Source organism: Oncorhynchus keta, unplaced genomic scaffold, assembly GCF_023373465.1.
Source record: "Oncorhynchus keta strain PuntledgeMale-10-30-2019 unplaced genomic scaffold, Oket_V2 Un_contig_4644_pilon_pilon, whole genome shotgun sequence".
In the NCBI taxonomy this organism is placed as follows: domain Eukaryota; kingdom Metazoa; phylum Chordata; class Actinopteri; order Salmoniformes; family Salmonidae; genus Oncorhynchus; species Oncorhynchus keta.
The window spans coordinates 20001-41281 of NW_026287883.1; the positions used below are offsets into that span (position 1 = coordinate 20001).

General features: G+C 46.2%; 1 protein-coding gene across 1 annotated transcript in view; it reads right to left on the reverse strand.

The window, feature by feature from the left end:
- LOC127924845 (synaptic vesicle glycoprotein 2C-like) overlaps positions 1-4500 on the reverse strand; it is a 13923-nt gene extending 9423 nt beyond the window's left edge. The window contains exon 1 of the mRNA XM_052509459.1: positions 4325-4500. Coding sequence (XP_052365419.1) covers positions 4325-4485 — 161 coding nt within the window. The 5' untranslated portion in view covers positions 4486-4500. The remainder of the gene's footprint in view (positions 1-4324) is intronic.
- Positions 4501-21281: the final 16781 nt, after the last annotated feature.

Below are 21281 nucleotides of genomic sequence, written 5' to 3' on the forward strand. Positions count from 1 at the left end.
TGCTGGGTTCAGGGAGTCCTCCAGACAGAGCTGGGTTCAGGGGGAGTCCCCCAGACAGTGCTGGGTTCAGGGAGTCCTCCAGACAGAGCTGGGTTCAGGGAGAGTCCTCCAGACAGAGCTGAGTTCAGGGAGTCCTCCAGACAGAGCTGGGTTCAGGGAGAGTCCTCCAGACAGAGCTGGGTTCAGGGAGAGTCCTCCAGACAGAGCTGGGTTCAGGGGGAGTCCTCCAGACAGAGCTGAGTTCAGGGAGTCCTCCAGACAGAGCTGAGTTCAGGGGGAGTCCTCCAGACAGAGCTGGGTTCAGGGAGTCCTCCAGACAGAGCTGGGTTCAGGGAGAGTCCTCCAGACAGAGCTGGGTTCAGGGAGAGTCCTCCAGACAGAGCTGGGTTCAGGGGGAGTCCTCCAGACAGAGCTGAGTTCAGGGAGTCCTCCAGACAGAGCTGAGTTCAGGGGGAGTCCTCCAGACAGAGCTGGGTTCAGGGAGTCCTCCAGACAGAGCTGGGTTCAGGGAGAGTCCTCCAGACAGAGCTGGGTTCAAGGAGAGTCCTCCAGACAGAGCTGGGTTCAGGGGAGTCCTCCAGACAGAGCTGAGTTCAGGAGTCCTCCAGACAGAGCTGAGTTCAGGGGAGTCCTCCAGACAGAGCTGAGTTCAGGGAGTCCTCCAGACAGAGCTGGGTTCAGGGGGAGTCCTCCAGACAGAGCTGGGTTCAGGGAGTCCTCCAGACAGAGCTGGGTTCAGGGAGAGTCCTCCAGACAGAGCTGGGTTCAGGGAGAGTCCTCCAGACAGAGCTGGGTTCAGGGGGAGTCCTCCAGACAGAGCTGGGTTCAGGGGGAGTCCTCCAGACAGAGCTGGGTTCAGGGGGAGTCCTCCAGACAGAGCTGGGTTCAGGGGGAGTCCTCCAGACAGAGCTGGGTTCAAGGAGTCCTCCAGACAGAGCTGGGTTCAGGGAGTCCTCCAGACAGAGCTGAGTTCAGGGAGTCCTCCAGACAGAGCTGAGTTCAGGGGGAGTCCTCCAGACAGAGCTGGGTTCAGGGAGTCCTCCAGACAGAGCTGGGTTCAGGGAGAGTCCTCCAGACAGAGCTGGGTTCAAGGAGAGTCCTCCAGACAGAGCTGGGTTCAGGGGGAGTCCTCCAGACAGAGCTGAGTTCAGGGAGTCCTCCAGACAGAGCTGAGTTCAGGGGGAGTCCTCCAGACAGAGCTGAGTTCAGGGAGTCCTCCAGACAGAGCTGGGTTCAGGGGGAGTCCTCCAGACAGAGCTGGGTTCAGGGAGTCCTCCAGACAGAGCTGGGTTCAGGGAGAGTCCTCCAGACAGAGCTGGGTTCAGGGAGAGTCCTCCAGACAGAGCTGGGTTCAGGGGGAGTCCTCCAGACAGAGCTGGGTTCAGAGGGAGTCCTCCAGACAGAGCTGGGTTCAGGGGGAGTCCTCCAGACAGAGCTGGGTTCAAGGAGTCCTCCAGACAGAGCTGGGTTCAGGGAGTCCTCCAGACAGAGCTGGGTTCAGGGGGAGTCCTCCAGACAGAGCTGGGTTCAGAGGGAGTCCTCCAGACAGAGCTGGGTTCAGGGGGAGTCCTCCAGACAGAGCTGGGTTCAAGGAGTCCTCCAGACAGAGCTGGGTTCAGGGAGTCCTCCAGACAGAGCTGGGTTCAGGGGGAGTCCTCCAGACAGAGCTGGGTTCAGGGAGTCCTCCAGACAGAGCTGGGTTCAGGGAGTCCTCCAGACAGAGCTGGGTTCAGGGAGTCCTCCAGACAGAGCTGGGTTCAGGGGGAGTCCTCCAGACAGAGCTGGGTTCAGGGGGAGTCCTCCAGACAGAGCTGGGTTCAGGGGGAGTCCTCCAGACAGAGCTGGGTTCAAGGAGTCCTCCAGACAGAGCTGGGTTCAGGGAGTCCTCCAGACAGAGCTGAGTTCAGGGAGTCCTCCAGACAGAGCTGAGTTCAGGGGGAGTCCTCCAGACAGAGCTGGGTTCAGGGAGTCCTCCAGACAGAGCTGGGTTCAGGGAGAGTCCTCCAGACAGAGCTGGGTTCAAGGAGAGTCCTCCAGACAGAGCTGGGTTCAGGGGGAGTCCTCCAGACAGAGCTGAGTTCAGGGAGTCCTCCAGACAGAGCTGAGTTCAGGGGAGTCCTCCAGACAGAGCTGAGTTCAGGGAGTCCTCCAGACAGAGCTGGGTTCAGGGGGAGTCCTCCAGACAGAGCTGGGTTCAGGGAGTCCTCCAGACAGAGCTGGGTTCAGGGAGAGTCCTCCAGACAGAGCTGGGTTCAGGGAGAGTCCTCCAGACAGAGCTGGGTTCAGGGGGAGTCCTCCAGACAGAGCTGGGTTCAGGGGGAGTCCTCCAGACAGAGCTGGGTTCAGGGGGAGTCCTCCAGACAGAGCTGGGTTCAAGGAGTCCTCCAGACAGAGCTGGGTTCAAGGAGTCCTCCAGACAGAGCTGGGTTCAGGGGGAGTCCTCCAGACAGAGCTGGGTTCAGGGAGTCCTCCAGACAGAGCTGGGTTCAGGGAGTCCTCCAGACAAAGCTGGGCTCAGGGAGTCCTCCAGACAGAGCTGGGTTCGGGGAGTCCTCCAGACAGAGCTGGGTTCAGGGAGTCCTCCAGACAGAGCTGGGTTCAGGGAGTCCTCCAGACAGAGCTGGGTTCAGGGAGTCCTCCAGACAGAGCTGGGTTCAGGGAGTCCTCCAGACAGAGCTGGGTTCAGGGGGAGTCCTCCAGACAGAGCTGGGCTCAGGGATTCCTCCAGACAGAGCTGAGTTCAGGGAGTCCTCCAGACAGAGCTGGGTTCAGGGGGAGTCCTCCAGACAGAGCTGGGTTCAGGGAGTCCTCCAGACAGAGCTGGGTTCAGGGAGAGTCCTCCAGACAGAGCTGGGTTCAAGGAGAGTCCTCCAGACAGAGCTGGGTTCAGGGGGAGTCCTCCAGACAGAGCTGAGTTCAGGGAGTCCTCCAGACAGAGCTGAGTTCAGGGGGAGTCCTCCAGACAGAGCTGAGTTCAGGGAGTCCTCCAGACAGAGCTGGGTTCAGGGGGAGTCCTCCAGACAGAGCTGGGTTCAGGGAGTCCTCCAGACAGAGCTGGGTTCAGGGAGAGTCCTCCAGACAGAGCTGGGTTCAGGGAGAGTCCTCCAGACAGAGCTGGGTTCAGGGGGAGTCCTCCAGACAGAGCTGGGTTCAGGGGAGTCCTCCAGACAGAGCTGGGTTCAGGGGGAGTCCTCCAGACAGAGCTGGGTTCAAGGAGTCCTCCAGACAGAGCTGGGTTCAGGGAGTCCTCCAGACAGAGCTGGGTTCAGGGGGAGTCCTCCAGACAGAGCTGGGTTCAGGGAGTCCTCCAGACAGAGCTGGGTTCAGGGAGTCCTCCAGACAAAGCTGGGCTCAGGGAGTCCTCCAGACAGAGCTGGGTTCGGGGAGTCCTCCAGACAGAGCTGGGTTCGGGGAGTCCTCCAGACAGAGCTGGGTTCAGGGAGTCCTCCAGACAGAGCTGGGTTCAGGGAGTCCTCCAGACAGAGCTGGGTTCAGGGAGTCCTCCAGACAGAGCTGGGTTCAGGGAGTCCTCCAGACAGAGCTGGGTTCAGGGGAGTCCTCCAGACAGAGCTGGGCTCAGGGATTCCTCCAGACAGAGCTGAGTTCAGGGAGTCCTCCAGACAGAGCTGGGTTCAGGGGAGTCCTCCAGACAGAGCTGGGTTCAGGGGGAGTCCTCCAGACAGAGCTGGGTTCAGGGAGTCCTCCAGACAGATCTGGGTTCAGGGGGAGTCCTCCAGACAGAGCTGGGTTCAGGGAGTCCTCCAGACAGAGCTGAGTTCAGGGATTCCTCCAGACAGAGCTAGCTTGCAGTAATCATGTCTCTTCATCTTCCTCTCCCTCCCTCTCTCAACATCCATCTCTCCTCATCTCCCTCTCCATCCCTCTCTCAACATCCATCTCTCCTCATCTCCATCTCCATCCCTCTCTCTCCATCCCTCTCTCTACATCCATCTCTCCTCATCTCCCTCTCCATCCCTCTCTCAACATCCATCTCTCTTCATCTATCTCTCCATCCCTCTCTCTACATCCATCTCTCTTCATCTATCTCTCTTCATCTCCCTCTCCATCCCTCTCTCTACATCCATCTCTCCTCATCTCCCTCTCCATCCCTCTCTACATCCATCTCTCTTCATCTATCTCTCCATCCCTCTCTCTACATCCATCTCTCTTCATCTATCTCTCTTCATCTCCCTCTCCATCCCTCTCTCTACATCCCTCTCGCCATCTCTCTACATCCATCTCTCTTACATCTCTCTCTCTACATCCCTCTCGCCATCTCTTTCCTCATCTCTCTCTCCATCTCAGCAACAGAGTCTCATCTCACCCGAAGCCGGAGCAGAACCTGAAGAAGAGGAAGAATCCGTATCCCTGAGCGAAGCAGGACAGGAAGCTGAAGACACAGTCGATGACCAGACAGTAGATCAGACATTTCCTACGGCCCATCTTATCCGCCAGGCTGCCCCACACGAAAGCCCCCACCATCATCGACACGTACACCAACAGACCTGTTAACAGAGAGAGAGAAACACAGCTCTGTCAATAGACTACACTCTAACCACTAGACTACCTGCCCCCCCTACACTCTAACCACTAGACTACCAGCCTCCCCTACACTCTAACAACTAGACTACCTGCCTCCCCTACACTCTAACCACTAGACTACCTGCCCCCCCTACACTCTAACCACTAGACTACCTGCCCCCCCTACACTCTAACCACTAGACTACCAGCCCCCCCTACACTCTAACCACTAGACTACCAGCCCCCCCTACACTCTAACCACTAGACTACCAGCCTCCCCTACACTCTAACAACTAGACTACCTGCCTCCCCTACACTCTAACCACTAGACTACCTGCCCCCCCTACACTCTAACAACTAGACTACCAGCCTCCCCTACACTCTAACAACTAGACTACCAGCCTCCCCTACACTCTAACAACTAGACTACCTGCCCCCCCTACACTCTAACCACTAGACTACCTGCCCCCCCTACACTCTAACCACTAGACTACCAGCCTCCCCTACACTCTAACAACTAGACTACCTGCCCCCCCTACACTCTAACCACTAGACTACCTGCCCCCCCTACACTCTAACAACTAGACTACCAGCCTCCCCTACACTCTAACAACTAGACTACCTGCCCCCCCTACACTCTAACAACTAGACTACCTGCCCCCCCTACACTCTAACCACTAGACTACCTGCCCCCCCTACACTCTAACAACTAGACTACCTGCCCCCCCTGCACTCTAACCACTAGACTACCTGCCGCCCCGACACGTACACCAACAGACCTGTTAACAGAGAGAGAGAAACACAGCTCTGTCAATAGACTACACTCTAACAACTAGACTACCAGCCTCCCCTACACTCTAACAACTAGACTACCTGCCTCCCCTACACTCTAACCACTAGACTACCAGCCTCCCCTACACTCTAACCACTAGACTACCTGCCCCCCTACACTCTAACCACTAGACTACCTGCCCCCCCTACACTCTAACCACTAGACTACCTGCCCCCCCCTACACTCTAACCACTAGACTACCTGCCCCCCCCTACACTCTAACCACTAGACTACCTGCCCCCCCTATAGAGACATTCACAGCCCAGTCAGCTGTACAACATCAGACATTCACAGCCCAGTCAGCTGTACAACATCACAGCCCAGTCAGCTGTACAACATCAGACATTCACAGCCCAGTCAGCTGTACAACATCAGACATTCACAGCCCAGTGAGCTGTACAACATCAGACATTCACAGCCCAGTCAGCTGTACAACATCAGACATTCACAGCCCAGTCAGCTGTACAACACCAGACATTCACAGCCCAGTCAGCTGTACAACATCAGACATTCACAGTCCAGTCAGCTGTACAACATCAGACATTCACAGCCCAGTCAGCTGTACAACATCAGACATTCACAGCCCAGTCAGCTGTACAACACCAGACATTCACAGCCCAGTCAGCTGTACAACATCAGACATTCACAGCCCAGTCAGCTGTACAACACCAGACATTCACAGCCCAGTCAGCTGTACAACATCAGACATTCACAGCCCAGTCAGCTGAACAACACCAGACATTCACAGCCCAGTCAGCTGTACAACATCAGACATTCACAGCCCAGTCAGCTGTACAACATCACAGCCCAGTCAGCTGTACAACATCAGACATTCACAGCCCAGTGAGCTGTACAACATCACAGCCCAGTCAGCTGTACAACATCAGACATTCACAGCCCAGTCAGCTGTACAACATCAGACATTCACAGCCCAGTCAGCTGTACAACATCAGACATTCACAGCCCAGTGAGCTGTACAACATCAGACATTCACAGCCCAGTGAGCTGTACAACATCAGACATTCACAGCCCAGTCAGCTGTACAACATCACAGCCCAGTCAGCTGTACAACATCAGACATTCACCGACCAGTCAGCTGTACAACATCAGACATTCACAGTCCAGTCAGCTGTACAACATCACAGCCCAGTCAGCTGTACAACATCACAGCCCAGTCAGCTGTACAACATCAGACATTCACAGCCCAGTCAGCTGTACAACATCAGACATTCACAGTCCAGTCAGCTGTACAACACCAGACATTCACAGCCCAGTCAGCTGTACAACATCAGACATTCACAGCCCAGTCAGCTGTACAACATCAGACATTCACAGTCCAGTCAGCTGTACAACATCACAGCCCAGTCAGCTGTACAACATCACAGCCCAGTCAGCTGTACAACATCACACATTCACAGCCCAGTCAGCTGTACAACATCAGACATTCACAGCCCAGTGAGCTGTACAACATCACAGCCCAGTCAGCTGTACAACATCACAGCCCAGTCAGCTGTACAACATCACAGCCCAGTCAGCTGTACAACATCAGACATTCACAGCCCAGTCAGCTGTACAACATCAGACATTCACAGCCCAGTCAGCTGTACAACATCAGACATTCACAGCCCAGTCAGCTGTACAACATCAGACATTCACAGCCCAGTCAGCTGTACAACATCAGACATTCACAGCCCAGTGAGCTGTACAACACCAGACATTCACAGCCCAGTATGCTGTACAACATCAGACATTCACAGCCCAGTCAGCTGTACAACATCAGACATTCACAGCCCAGTCAGCTGTACAACATCAGACATTCACAGCCCAGTCAGCTGTACAACACCAGACATTCACAGCCCAGTCAGCTGTACAACATCAGACATTCACAGCCCAGTCAGCTGTACAACATCAGACATTCACAGCCCAGTCAGCTGTACAACACCAGACATTCACAGCCCAGTCAGCTGTACAACATCAGACATTCACAGCCCAGTCAGCTGTACAACATCACACATTCACAGCCCAGTCAGCTGTACAACATCAGACATTCACAGCCCAGTCAGCTGTACAACATCAGACATTCACAGCCCAGTCAGCTGTACAACATCAGACATTCACAGCCCAGTCAGCTGTACAACACCAGACATTCACAGCCCAGTCAGCTGTACAACACCAGACATTCACAGCCCAGTCAGCTGTACAACATCAGACATTCACAGCCCAGTCAGCTGTACGACATTCACAGCCCAGTCAGCTGTACAACATCAGACATTCACAGCCCAGTGAGCTGTACAACATCAGACATTCACAGCCCAGTCAGCTGTACAACATCAGACATTCACAGCCCAGTCAGCTGTACAACATCAGACATTCACAGCCCAGTCAGCTGTACAACATCAGACATTCACAGCCCAGTCAGCTGTACAACATCAGACATTCACAGCCCAGTCAGCTGTACAACACCAGACATTCACAGCCCAGTCAGCTGTACAACATCAGACATTCACAGCCCAGTAAGCTGTACAACACCAGACATTCACAGCCCAGTCAGCTGTACAACATCAGACATTCACAGCCCAGTCAGCTGTACAACATCAGACATTCACAGCCCAGTCAGCTGTACAACATCAGACATTCACAGCCCAGTCAGCTGTACAACACCAGACATTCACAGCCCAGTCAGCTGTACAACATCAGACATTCACAGCCCAGTCAGCTGTACAACATCAGACATTCACAGCCCAGTCAGCTGTACAACATCACACATTCACAGCCCAGTCAGCTGTACAACATCAGACATTCACAGCCCAGTCAGCTGTACAACATCAGACATCCACAGCCCAGTCAGCTGTACAACATCAGACATTCACAGCCCAGTCAGCTGTACAACATCACACATTCACAGCCCAGTCAGCTGTACAACATCACAGCCCAGTCAGCTGTACAACATCACAGCCCAGTCAGCTGTACAACATCAGACATTCACAGCCCAGTCAGCTGTACAACATCAGACATTCACAGCCCAGTCAGCTGTACAACATCACACATTCACAGCCCAGTCAGCTGTACAACATCACAGCCCAGTAAGCTGTACAACACCAGACATTCACAGCCCAGTCAGCTGTACAACATCAGACATTCACAGCCCAGTCAGCTGTACAACACCAGACATTCACAGCCCAGTCAGCTGTACAACATCAGACATTCACAGCCCAGTCAGCTGTACAACATCAGACATTCACAGCCCAGTCAGCTGTACAACACCAGACATTCACAGCCCAGTCAGCTGTACAACATCAGACATTCACAGCCCAGTAAGCTGTACAACACCAGACATTCACAGCCCAGTCAGCTGTACAACATCAGACATCCACAGCCCAGTAAACTGTATAACATCAGACATTCACAGCCCAGTCAGCTGTACAACATCATACATTCACAGCCCAGTCAGCTGTACAACATCAGACATTCACAGCCCGGTCAGCTGTACAACATCACAGCCCAGTCAGCTGTACAACATCAGACATTCACAGCCCAGTCAGCTGTACAACATCAGACATCCACAGCCCAGTCAGCTGTACAACATCACAGCCCAGTCAGCTGTACAACATCAGACATTCACAGCCCAGTCAGCTGTACAACATCACACATTCACAGCCCAGTCAGCTGTACAACATCACAGCCCAGTCAGCTGTACAACATCACAGCCCAGTCAGCTGTACAACATCAGACATTCACAGCCCAGTCAGCTGTACAACATCAGACATTCACAGTCCAGTCAGCTGTACAACACCAGACATTCACAGCCCAGTCAGCTGTACAACATCAGACATTCACAGCCCAGTCAGCTGTACAACACCAGACATTCACAGCCCAGTCAGCTGTACAACATCAGACATTCACAGCCCAGTCAGCTGTACAACATCACACATTCACAGCCCAGTCAGCTGTACAACATCAGACATTCACAGCCCAGTCAGCTGTACAACATCAGACATTCACAGCCCAGTCAGCTGTACAACATCAGACATTCACAGCCCAGTCAGCTGTACAACACCAGACATTCACAGCCCAGTCAGCTGTACAACACCAGACATTCACAGCCCAGTCAGCTGTACAACATCAGACATTCACAGCCCAGTCAGCTGTACGACATTCACAGCCCAGTCAGCTGTACAACATCAGACATTCACAGCCCAGTGAGCTGTACAACATCAGACATTCACAGCCCAGTCAGCTGTACAACATCAGACATTCACAGCCCAGTCAGCTGTACAACATCAGACATTCACAGCCCAGTCAGCTGTACAACATCAGACATTCACAGCCCAGTCAGCTGTACAACATCAGACATTCACAGCCCAGTCAGCTGTACAACACCAGACATTCACAGCCCAGTCAGCTGTACAACATCAGACATTCACAGCCCAGTAAGCTGTACAACACCAGACATTCACAGCCCAGTCAGCTGTACAACATCAGACATTCACAGCCCAGTCAGCTGTACAACATCAGACATTCACAGCCCAGTCAGCTGTACAACATCAGACATTCACAGCCCAGTCAGCTGTACAACACCAGACATTCACAGCCCAGTCAGCTGTACAACATCAGACATTCACAGCCCAGTCAGCTGTACAACATCAGACATTCACAGCCCAGTCAGCTGTACAACATCACACATTCACAGCCCAGTCAGCTGTACAACATCAGACATTCACAGCCCAGTCAGCTGTACAACATCAGACATCCACAGCCCAGTCAGCTGTACAACATCAGACATTCACAGCCCAGTCAGCTGTACAACATCACACATTCACAGCCCAGTCAGCTGTACAACATCACAGCCCAGTCAGCTGTACAACATCACAGCCCAGTCAGCTGTACAACATCAGACATTCACAGCCCAGTCAGCTGTACAACATCAGACATTCACAGCCCAGTCAGCTGTACAACATCACACATTCACAGCCCAGTCAGCTGTACAACATCACAGCCCAGTAAGCTGTACAACACCAGACATTCACAGCCCAGTCAGCTGTACAACATCAGACATTCACAGCCCAGTCAGCTGTACAACACCAGACATTCACAGCCCAGTCAGCTGTACAACATCAGACATTCACAGCCCAGTCAGCTGTACAACATCAGACATTCACAGCCCAGTCAGCTGTACAACACCAGACATTCACAGCCCAGTCAGCTGTACAACATCAGACATTCACAGCCCAGTAAGCTGTACAACACCAGACATTCACAGCCCAGTCAGCTGTACAACATCAGACATCCACAGCCCAGTAAACTGTATAACATCAGACATTCACAGCCCAGTCAGCTGTACAACATCAGACATTCACAGCCCAGTCAGCTGTACAACATCAGACATTCACAGCCCGGTCAGCTGTACAACATCACAGCCCAGTCAGCTGTACAACATCAGACATTCACAGCCCAGTGAGCTGTACAACATCAGACATTCACAGCCCAGTCAGCTGTACAACATCACAGCCCAGTCAGCTGTACAACATCAGACATTCACAGCCCAGTCAGCTGTACAACATCACACATTCACAGCCCAGTCAGCTGTACAACATCACACATTCACAGCCCAGTCAGCTGTACAACATCACAGCCCAGTAAGCTGTACAACACCAGACATTCACAGCCCAGTAAGCTGTACAACATCAGACATTCACAGCCCAGTGAGCTGTACAACATCAGACATTCACAGCCCAGTCAGCTGTACAACACCAGACATTCACAGCCCAGTCAGCTGTACAACACCAGACATTCACAGCCCAGTAAGCTGTACAACATCAGACATTCACAGCCCAGTCAGCTGTACAACACCAGACATTCACAGCCCAGTCAGCTGTACAACATCAGACATTCACAGCCCAGTCAGCTGTACAACATCAGACATTCACAGCCCAGTCAGCTGTACAACATCAGACATTCACAGTCCAGTCAGCTGTACAACATCAGACATTCACAGCCCAGTCAGCTGTACAACATCACACATTCACAGCCCAGTCAGCTGTACAACATCAGACATTCACAGCCCAGTAAGCAACATCAGACATTCATACAGATGGGCCCAAAACAGCACAGAAGAATAGCAGACAGCAACCAGTAACCAAAATGTCCAAACAGTCTTAGATAACTTCCTGGATAGCACATCCACTCACAGTGAAGAAGGCATCGATCTGGCAGTACAAAACATCAACTATATATTCAGGCAAACGGCCCTCATTGCTGTGAGACTTTAAAACTCTGTAAACGTAAACTCAGAATCAAAAAAAGTCAGTTAATTAAGAATAAATTCTTATTTACAGTGACAGCCTAGGAACAGTGGGTTTAACTGGCCTAGGAACAGTGGGTTAACTGGCCTAGGAACAGTGGGTTTAACTGGTCTAGGAACAGTGGGTTAACTGGTCTAGGAACAGTGGGTTAACTGGTCTAGGAACAGTGGGTTAACTGGTCTAGGAACAGTGGGTTAACTGGTCTAGGAACAGTGGGTTAACTGGTCTAGGAACAGTGGGTTAACTGGTCTAGGAACAGTGGGTTTAACTGGCCTAGGAACAGTGGGTTAACTGGCCTAGGAACAGTGGGTTAACTGGCCTAGGAACAGTGGGTTAACTGGCCTAGGAACAGTGGGTTAACTGGCCTAGGAACAGTGGGTTAACTGGTCTAGGAACAGTGGGTTAACTGGCCTAGGAACAGTGGGTTAACTGGCCTAGGAACAGTGGGTTAACTGGCCTAGGAACAGTGGGTTAACTGGCCTAGGAACAGTGGGTTAACTGGCCTAGGAACAGTGGGTTAACTGGCCTAGGAACAGTGGGTTTAACTGGCCTAGGAACAGTGGGTTTAACTGGCCTAGGAACAGTGGGTTAACTGGCCTAGGAACAGTGGGTTAACTGGCCTAGGAACAGTGGGTTAACTGGCCTAGGAACAGTGGGTTTAACTGGCCTAGGAACAGTGGGTTTAACTGGCCTAGGAACAGTGGGTTAACTGGTCTAGGAACAGTGGGTTAACTGGTCTAGGAACAGTGGGTTAACTGGCCTAGGAACAGTGGGTTAACTGGTCTAGGAACAGTGGGTTAACTGGTCTAGGAACAGTGGGTTAACTGGTCTAGGAACAGTGGGTTAACTGGCCTAGGAACAGTGGGTTAACTGGTCTAGGAACAGTGGGTTAACTGGTCTAGGAACAGTGGGTTTAACTGGCCTAGGAACAGTGGGTTAACTGGCCTAGGAACAGTGGGTTAACTGGTCTAGGAACAGTGGGTTAACTGGTCTAGGAACAGTGGGTTAACTGGTCTAGGAACAGTGGGTTAACTGGTCTAGGAACAGTGGGTTAACTGGTCTAGGAACAATAACCCATTATAAACGAATTACCCATTATAAATGAATAACTCATTATAAACTAATAACCCATTATAAAACTAATACCCCATTATAACCTAATAACCCATTATAAACTAATAACCCATTATAAACGAATAACCTGTTATAAACTAATAACCCATTATAAACTAATAACCCATTATAAACGAATTACCCATTGTAAACTAATAACCCATTATAAACTAATAACCCATTATAAAACTAATACCCCATTATAACCTAATAACCCATTATAAACTAATAACTCGTTATGAACTAATAACCCATTATAAACAAATAACCCATTATAAACTAATAACCCATTATAAAATAATAACCTGTTATAAACTAATAACCCATTATAAACTAATAACCCATTATAAACTAATTACCCATTGTAAACGAATAACCCATTATAAACTAATAACCCATTATAAACAAATAACCCATTATAAACTAACAACCCATTATAAACGAATGACCCATTATAAACGAATAACCCATTATAAACTAATAACCCATTATAAACTAATAACCCATTATAAACTAATAACCCATTGTAAACGAATTACCCATTATAAACTAATAACCCATTATAAACTAATAACCCATTATAAACAAATATCCCATTATAAACTAATAACCCATTATAAACTAATTACCCATTGTAAACTAATAACCCATTATAAAACTACTAACCCATTATACACTAATACCCATTATAAAATGAATACCCCATCATAACCTAATAACCCATTATAAACTAATAACCCATTATAAACGAATTACCCATTATAAAACTAATAACCCATTATAAACTAATAACCCATTATAAAACTAATACCCCATTGTAACCTAATAACCCATTATAAACTAATTACCCATTGTAAACTAATAACCCATTATAAAACTACTAACCCATTATACACTAATACCATTATAAAATGAATACCCCTTATAAACTAATAACCCATTATAAACTAATTACACATTATAAACTAATAACCCATTATAAACTAATTACACATTATAACCTAATAACCAATTATAAACTAATAACCCGTTATAAACTAATAACCCATTATAAACTAATTACACATTATAAACTAATAACCCATTATAAACTAATTACACATTATAAACTAATAACCCATTATAAACTAATAACCCATTATAAACGAATAACCCATTATAAACTAATAACCCATTATAAACTAATAACCCATTATAAACAAATACCCCATTATAAACTAATAACCCATTATAAACTAATAACCCATTATAAACTAATAACCCATTATAAAACTAATAACCCATTATAAACAAATACCCCATTATAAACTAATAACCCATTATAAACAAATAACCCATTATAAACGAACACCCATTATAAAACTAATAACCCATTATAAAACTAATAACCCATTATAAACTAATAACCCATTATAAAACGAATAGCCCATTATAAACTAATAACCCAATATAAACTAATAACCCATTATACACTAATAACCCATTATAAACTAATAACTCATTATAAAATAATAACCCATTATAAACTAATAACCCATTATAAACTAATAACCCATTATAAACTAATAACCCATTATAAACTAATTACACATTATAAACTAATAACCCATTATAAACTAATTACACATTATAAACGAATAACCCATTATAAACTAATAACCCATTATAAACTAATAACCCATTATAAAACTAATAACCCATTATAAACAAATACCCCATTATAAACTAATAACCCACTATAAACTAATAACCCATTATAAACTAATAACCCATTATAAAACTAATAACCCATTATAAACCAATACCCCATTATAAACTAATAACCCATTATAAACAAATAACCCATTATAAACTAACACCCATTATAAAACTAATAACCCATTATAAAACTAATAACCCATTATAAACTAATAACCCATTATAAAACGAATAGCCCATTATAAACTAATAACCCATTATAAACTAATAACCCATTATACACTAATAACCCATTATAAACTAATAACTCATTATAAAATAATAACCCATTATAAACTAGTAACCCATTATAAACTAATAACCCATTATAAAACTATCAACAACACTGTTCAAAGTGATGCAGAACAAATGCATGACAAGTTGAACTGTTATAAAAAGATATAAAGGCCAATCAAACTGACCATTACTGACTTATCAAACTGACCATTACTGACTAATCAAACTGACCATTACTGACCATTACTGACCAATCAAACTGACCATTACTGACTAATCAAACTGACCATTACTGACTAATCAAACTGACCATTACTGACCAATCAAACTGACCATTACTGACTAATCAAACTGACCATTACTGACCATTACTGACCAATCAAACTGACCATTACTGACTAATCAAACTGACCATTACTGACTAATCAAACTGACCATTACTGACTAATCAAACTGACCATTACTGACCATTACTGACCAATCAAACTGACCATTACTGACTAATCAAACTGACCCTTACTGACCAATCAAACTGACCATTACTGACTAATCAAACTGACCATTACTGACTAATCAAACTGACCATTACTGACCAATCAAACTGACCATTACTGACTAATCAAACTGACCATTACTGACCAATCAAACTGACCATTACTGACTTATCAAACTGACCATTACTGACTAATCAAACTGACCATTACTGACTTATCAAACTGACCATTACTGACCAATCAAACTGACCATTACTGACTAATCAAACTGACCATTTTGATTATTAGAAAGCAATTTACGGACTCCTCTTTAAACCTGCGTATTCCTCCAAACCTCAGTTGTCCTGAGTCTGCACAACTCTGCCAGGACCTAGGATCAAGAGAGACGCTCAAGTGTTTTAGTACTATATCTCTTGACACAATGATGAAAATAATCATGGCCTCTAAACCTTCAAGCTGTATACTGGACCCTATCCCAACTAAACTACTGAAAGAGCTGCATCCTGTGCTTGGCCCTCCTATGTTGAACATAATAAACGGCTCTCTATCCACTGGATGTGTACCAAACTCACTAAAAGTGGCAGTAATAAAGCCTCTCTTGAAAAAGCCAAACCTTGACCCAGAAAATATAAAAAAACTATCGGCCTATATCGAATCTTCCATTCCTCTCAAAGATTTTAGAGAAGGCTGTTGCGCAGCAACTAACTGCCTTCCTGAAGACAAACAATGTATACGAAATGCTTCAGTCTGGTTTTAGACCCCATCATAGCACTGAGACGGCACTTGTGAAGGTGGTAAATGACATTTTAATGGCATCGGACCGAGGCTCTGCATCTGTCCTCGTGCTCCTAGACCTTAGTGCTGCTTTTGATACCATCGATCACCACATTCTTTTGGAGAGATTGGAAACCCAAATTGGTCTACACGGACATGTTCTGGCCTGGTTTAGGTCTTATCTGTCGGAAAGATATCAGTTTGTCTCTGCGAATGGTTTGTCCTCTGACAAATCAACTGTAAATTTCGGTGTTCCTCAAGGTTCTGTTTTAGGACCACTATTGTTTTCACTATATATTTTACCTCTTGGGGATGTTATTCGAAAACATAATGTAAACTTTCACTGCTATGCGGATGACACACAGCTGTACATTTCAATGAAACATGGTGAAGCCCCAAAATTGCCCTCGCTAGAAGCCTGTGTTTCAGACATAAGGAAGTGGATGGCTGCAAACTTTCTACTTTTAAACTCGGACAAAACAGAGATGCTTGTTTTAGGTCCCAAGAAACAAAGAGATCTTCTGTTGAATCTGACAATTAATCTTGATGGTTGTACAGTCGTCTCAAATAAAACTGTGAAGGGCCTCGGCGTTACTCTGAACCCTGATCTCTCTTTTGACGAACATATCAAGACCGTTTCGAGGACAGATTTTTTTCCATCTACGTAACATTGCAAAAATCAGAAACTTTCTGTCCAAAAATGATGCAGAAGAATTAATCCATGCTTTTGTCACTTCTAAGTTAGACTACTGCAATGCTCTACTTTCCGGATACCCGGATAAAGCACTAAATAAACTTCAGTTAGTGCTAAATACGATTGCAAGAATCCTGACTAGAACCAAAAAATTTGATCATATTACTCCAGTGCTAGCCTCTCTACACTGGCTTCCTGTCAAAGCAAGGGCTGATTTCAAGGTTTTACTGCTAACCTACAAAGCATTACATGGGCTTGCTCCTACCTACCTCTCTGATTTGGTCCTGCCGTACATACCTACACGTACGCTACGGTCACAAGACGCAGGCCTCTAATTGTCCCTAGAATTTCTAAGCAAACAGCTGGAGGCAGGGCTTTCTCCTATAGAGCTCCATTTTTATGGAACGGTCTGCCTACCCATGTCAGAGACGCAAACTCGGTCTCAACCTTTAAGTCTTTACTGAAGACTCATCTCTTCAGTGGGTCATATGATTGAGTGTAGTCTGGCCCAGGAGTGGGAAGGTGAACGGAAGGCTCTGGAGCAACGAACCGCCCTTGCTGTCTCTGCCTGGCCGGTTCCCCTCTTTCCACCGGGATTCTCTGCCTCTAACCCTGTTACGGGGCTGAGTCACTGGCTTGCTGGGGCTCTCTCGTGCCGTCCCTGGGGGGTGCGTCACCTGGGTGGGTTGATTCACTGTTGTGGTCGGCCTGTCTGGGTTGCCCCCCCTTGGGTTGTACCGTGGCGGAGATCTTTGTGGGCTATACTCGGCCTTGTCTCAGGATGGTAAGTTGGTGGTTGAAGATATCCCTCTAGTGGTGTGGGGGATGTGCTTTGGCAAAGTGGGTGGGGTTATATCCTTCCTGTTTGGCCCTGTCCGGGGTGTCCTCGGATGGGGCCACAGTGTCTCCTGACCCCTCCTGTCTCAGCCTCCAGTATTTATGCTGCAGTAGTTTATGTGTCGGGGGGCTAGGGTCAGTTTGTTATATCTGGAGTACTTCTCCTGTCCTATTCGGTGTCCTGTGTGAATCTAAGTGTGCGTTCTCTAATTCTCTCCTTCTCTCTTTCTTTCTCTCTCTCGGAGGACCTGAGCCCTAGGACCATGTCCCAGGACTACCTGACATGAGGACTCCTTGCTGTCCCCAGTCCACCTGACCATGCTCCTGCTCCAGTTTCAACTGACCTGAGCCCTAGGACCGTGCCCCAGGACTACCTGACATGAAGGCTCCTTGCTGTCCCCAGTCCACCTGACTGTGCTGCTGCTCCAGTTTCAACTGTTCTGCCTTATTATTATTCGACCATGCTGGTCATTTATGAACATTTGAACATCTTGGTCATGTTCTGTTATAATCTCTACCCGGCACAGCCAGAAGAGGACTGGCCACCCCACATAGCCCGGTTCCTCTCTAGGTTTCTTCCTAGGTTTTGGCCTTTCTAGGGAGTTTTTCCTAGCCACTGTGCTTTTACACCTGCATTGTTTGCTGTTTGGGGTTTTAGGCTGGGTTTCTGTACAGCACTTTGAGATATCAGCTGATGTACGAAGGGCTATATAAATAAATTTGATTTGATTTGATTTGACCATTTACTGACCAATCAAACTGACCATTACTGACTAATCAAACTGACCATTTACTGATCAATCAAACTGACCATTACTGACCAATCAAACTGACCATTACTGACCAATCAAACTGACCATTACTGACCAATCAATGTGACCATTACTGACTAATCAAACTGACCATTACTGACTAATCAAACTGACCAATCAAACTGACCATTACTGACTAATCAAACTGACCCCTACTGACCAATCAAACTGACCATTACTGACTGATCAAACTGACCCTTACTGACCAATCAAACTGACCATTACTGACTTATCAAACTGACCCTTACTGACCAATCAAACTGACCATTACTGACTTATCAAACTGACCCTTACTGACCAATCAAACTGACCATTACTGACCAATCAAACTGACCATTACTGACCAATCAAACTGACCATTACTGACCAATCAAACTGACCATTACTGACTTATCAAACTGACCATTTACTGACCGATCAAACTGACCATTACTGACCAATCAAACTGACCATTACTGACTTATCAAACTGACCCTTACTGACCAATCAAACTGACCATTACTGACTTATCAAACTGACCATTTACTGACCAATCAAACTGACCATTACTGACCAATCAAACTGACCATTACTCACCAATCAAACTGACCATTACTGACCAATCAATGTGACCATTACTGACCAATCAAACTGACCATTACTGACTAATCAAACTGACCATTACTGACCAATCAAACTGACCATTACTGACCAATCAAACTGACCATTACTGACTAATCAAACTGACCATTACTGACTAATCAAACTGACCATTACTGACCAATCAAACTGACCATTACTGACCAATCAAACTGACCATTACTGACTAATCAAACTGACCATTACTGACCAATCAAACTGACCATTACTGACCAATCAAACTGACCATTACTCACCAATCAAACTGACCATTACTGACCAATCAATGTGACCATTACTGACCAATCAAACTGACCATTACTGACTAATCAAACTGACCATTACTGACCAATCAAACTGACCATTACTGACCAATCAAACTGACCATTACTGACTAATCAAACTGACCATTACTGACTAATCAAACTGACCATTACTGACCAATCAAACTGACCATTACTGACCAATCAATGTGACCATTACTGACTAATCAAACAGACCATTACTGACCAATCAAACTGACCCTTACTGACTTATCAAACTGACCATTACTGACCAATCAAACTGACCCTTACTGACTTATCAAACTGACCATTACTGACTAATCAAACTGACCATTACTGACTTATCAAACTGACCATTACTGACCAATCAAACTGACCATTACTGACTAATCAAACTGACCATTACTGACTAATCAAACTGACCATTAGTGACTAATCAAACTGACCATTACTGACTTATCAAACTGACCATTACTGACTTATCAAACTGACCATTACTGACTTATCAAACTGACCATTACTGACTTATCAAACTGACCATTACTGACCAATCAAACTGACCATTACTGACTTATCAAACTGACCATTACTGACTAATCAAACTGACCATTACTGACCATTACTGACCAATCAAACTGACCATTACTGACCAATCAAACTGACCATTACTGACTTATCAAACTGACCATTACTGACCAATCAAACTGACCATTACTGACTTATCAAACTGACCATTACTGACCAATCAAACTGACCTTTACTGACTTATCAAACTGACCATTACTGACCAATCAAACTGACCATTACTGACTAATCAAACTGACCCTTACTGACCAATCAAACTGACCATTACTGACCATTACTGACTAATCAAACTGACCATTACTGACTAATCAAACTGACCATTACTGACCAATCAAACTGACCATTACTGACTTATCAAACTGACCATTACTGACCAATCAAACTGACCTTTACTGACTTATCAAACTGACCATTACTGACCAATCAAACTGACCATTACTGACTTATCAAACTGACCATTACTGACTAATCAAACTGACCAATCAAACTGACCATTACTGACTTATCAAACTGACCATTACTGACTAATCAAACTGACCAATCAAACTGACCATTACTGACTTATAAAACTGACCATTACTGACTAATCAAACTGACCAATCAAACTGACCATTACTGACTTATCAAACTGACCATTACTGACTAATCAAACTGAACAATCAAACTGACCATTACTGACTTATCAAACTGACCATTACTGACCAATCAAACTGACCATTACTGACTAATCAAACTGACCAATCAAACTGACCATTACTGACTTATCAAACTGACCATTACTGACCATTTCTGACTTATCAAACTGACCATTACTGACCAATCAAACTGACCATTACTGACTTATCAAACTGACCATTACTGACCAATCAAACTGACTATTACTGACTTATCAAACTGACCATTACTGACTAATCAAACTGACTATTACTGACTTATCAAACTGACCATTACTGACTAATCAAACTGACTATTACTGACTTATCAAACTGACCATTACTGACCAATCAAACTGACCATTACTGACCAATCAAACTGACCATTACTGACTAATCAAACTGACCATTACTGACCAATCACCAGACCAGGAGCTCTATAATGCTTTATTTAACCTTCATTGAACTCCTGAGTTTAAGAAACTTCAGACCCTCAAATGTAAAATGCATGCAGACCTAATGTCATCCTAAATGAGATGCTCAAATTCACTAGTGCAAAATTGGTACAAAATATATCTCAAAATATATCTCAATTGGTACAAAATATATAGAGTACTGCACACACTACAATTATAATATATATAATAATATAATAATAATATAATAAATTTACTTATGTTTAAAGCTCAACTGGACACTTTAATGAGGCAGTGAATGAACTTCATTTAAAAACGAATTCAAATTAGAACAAATTGCACTTTATGGCAGCGAGGTGTGGGGTCCACTTT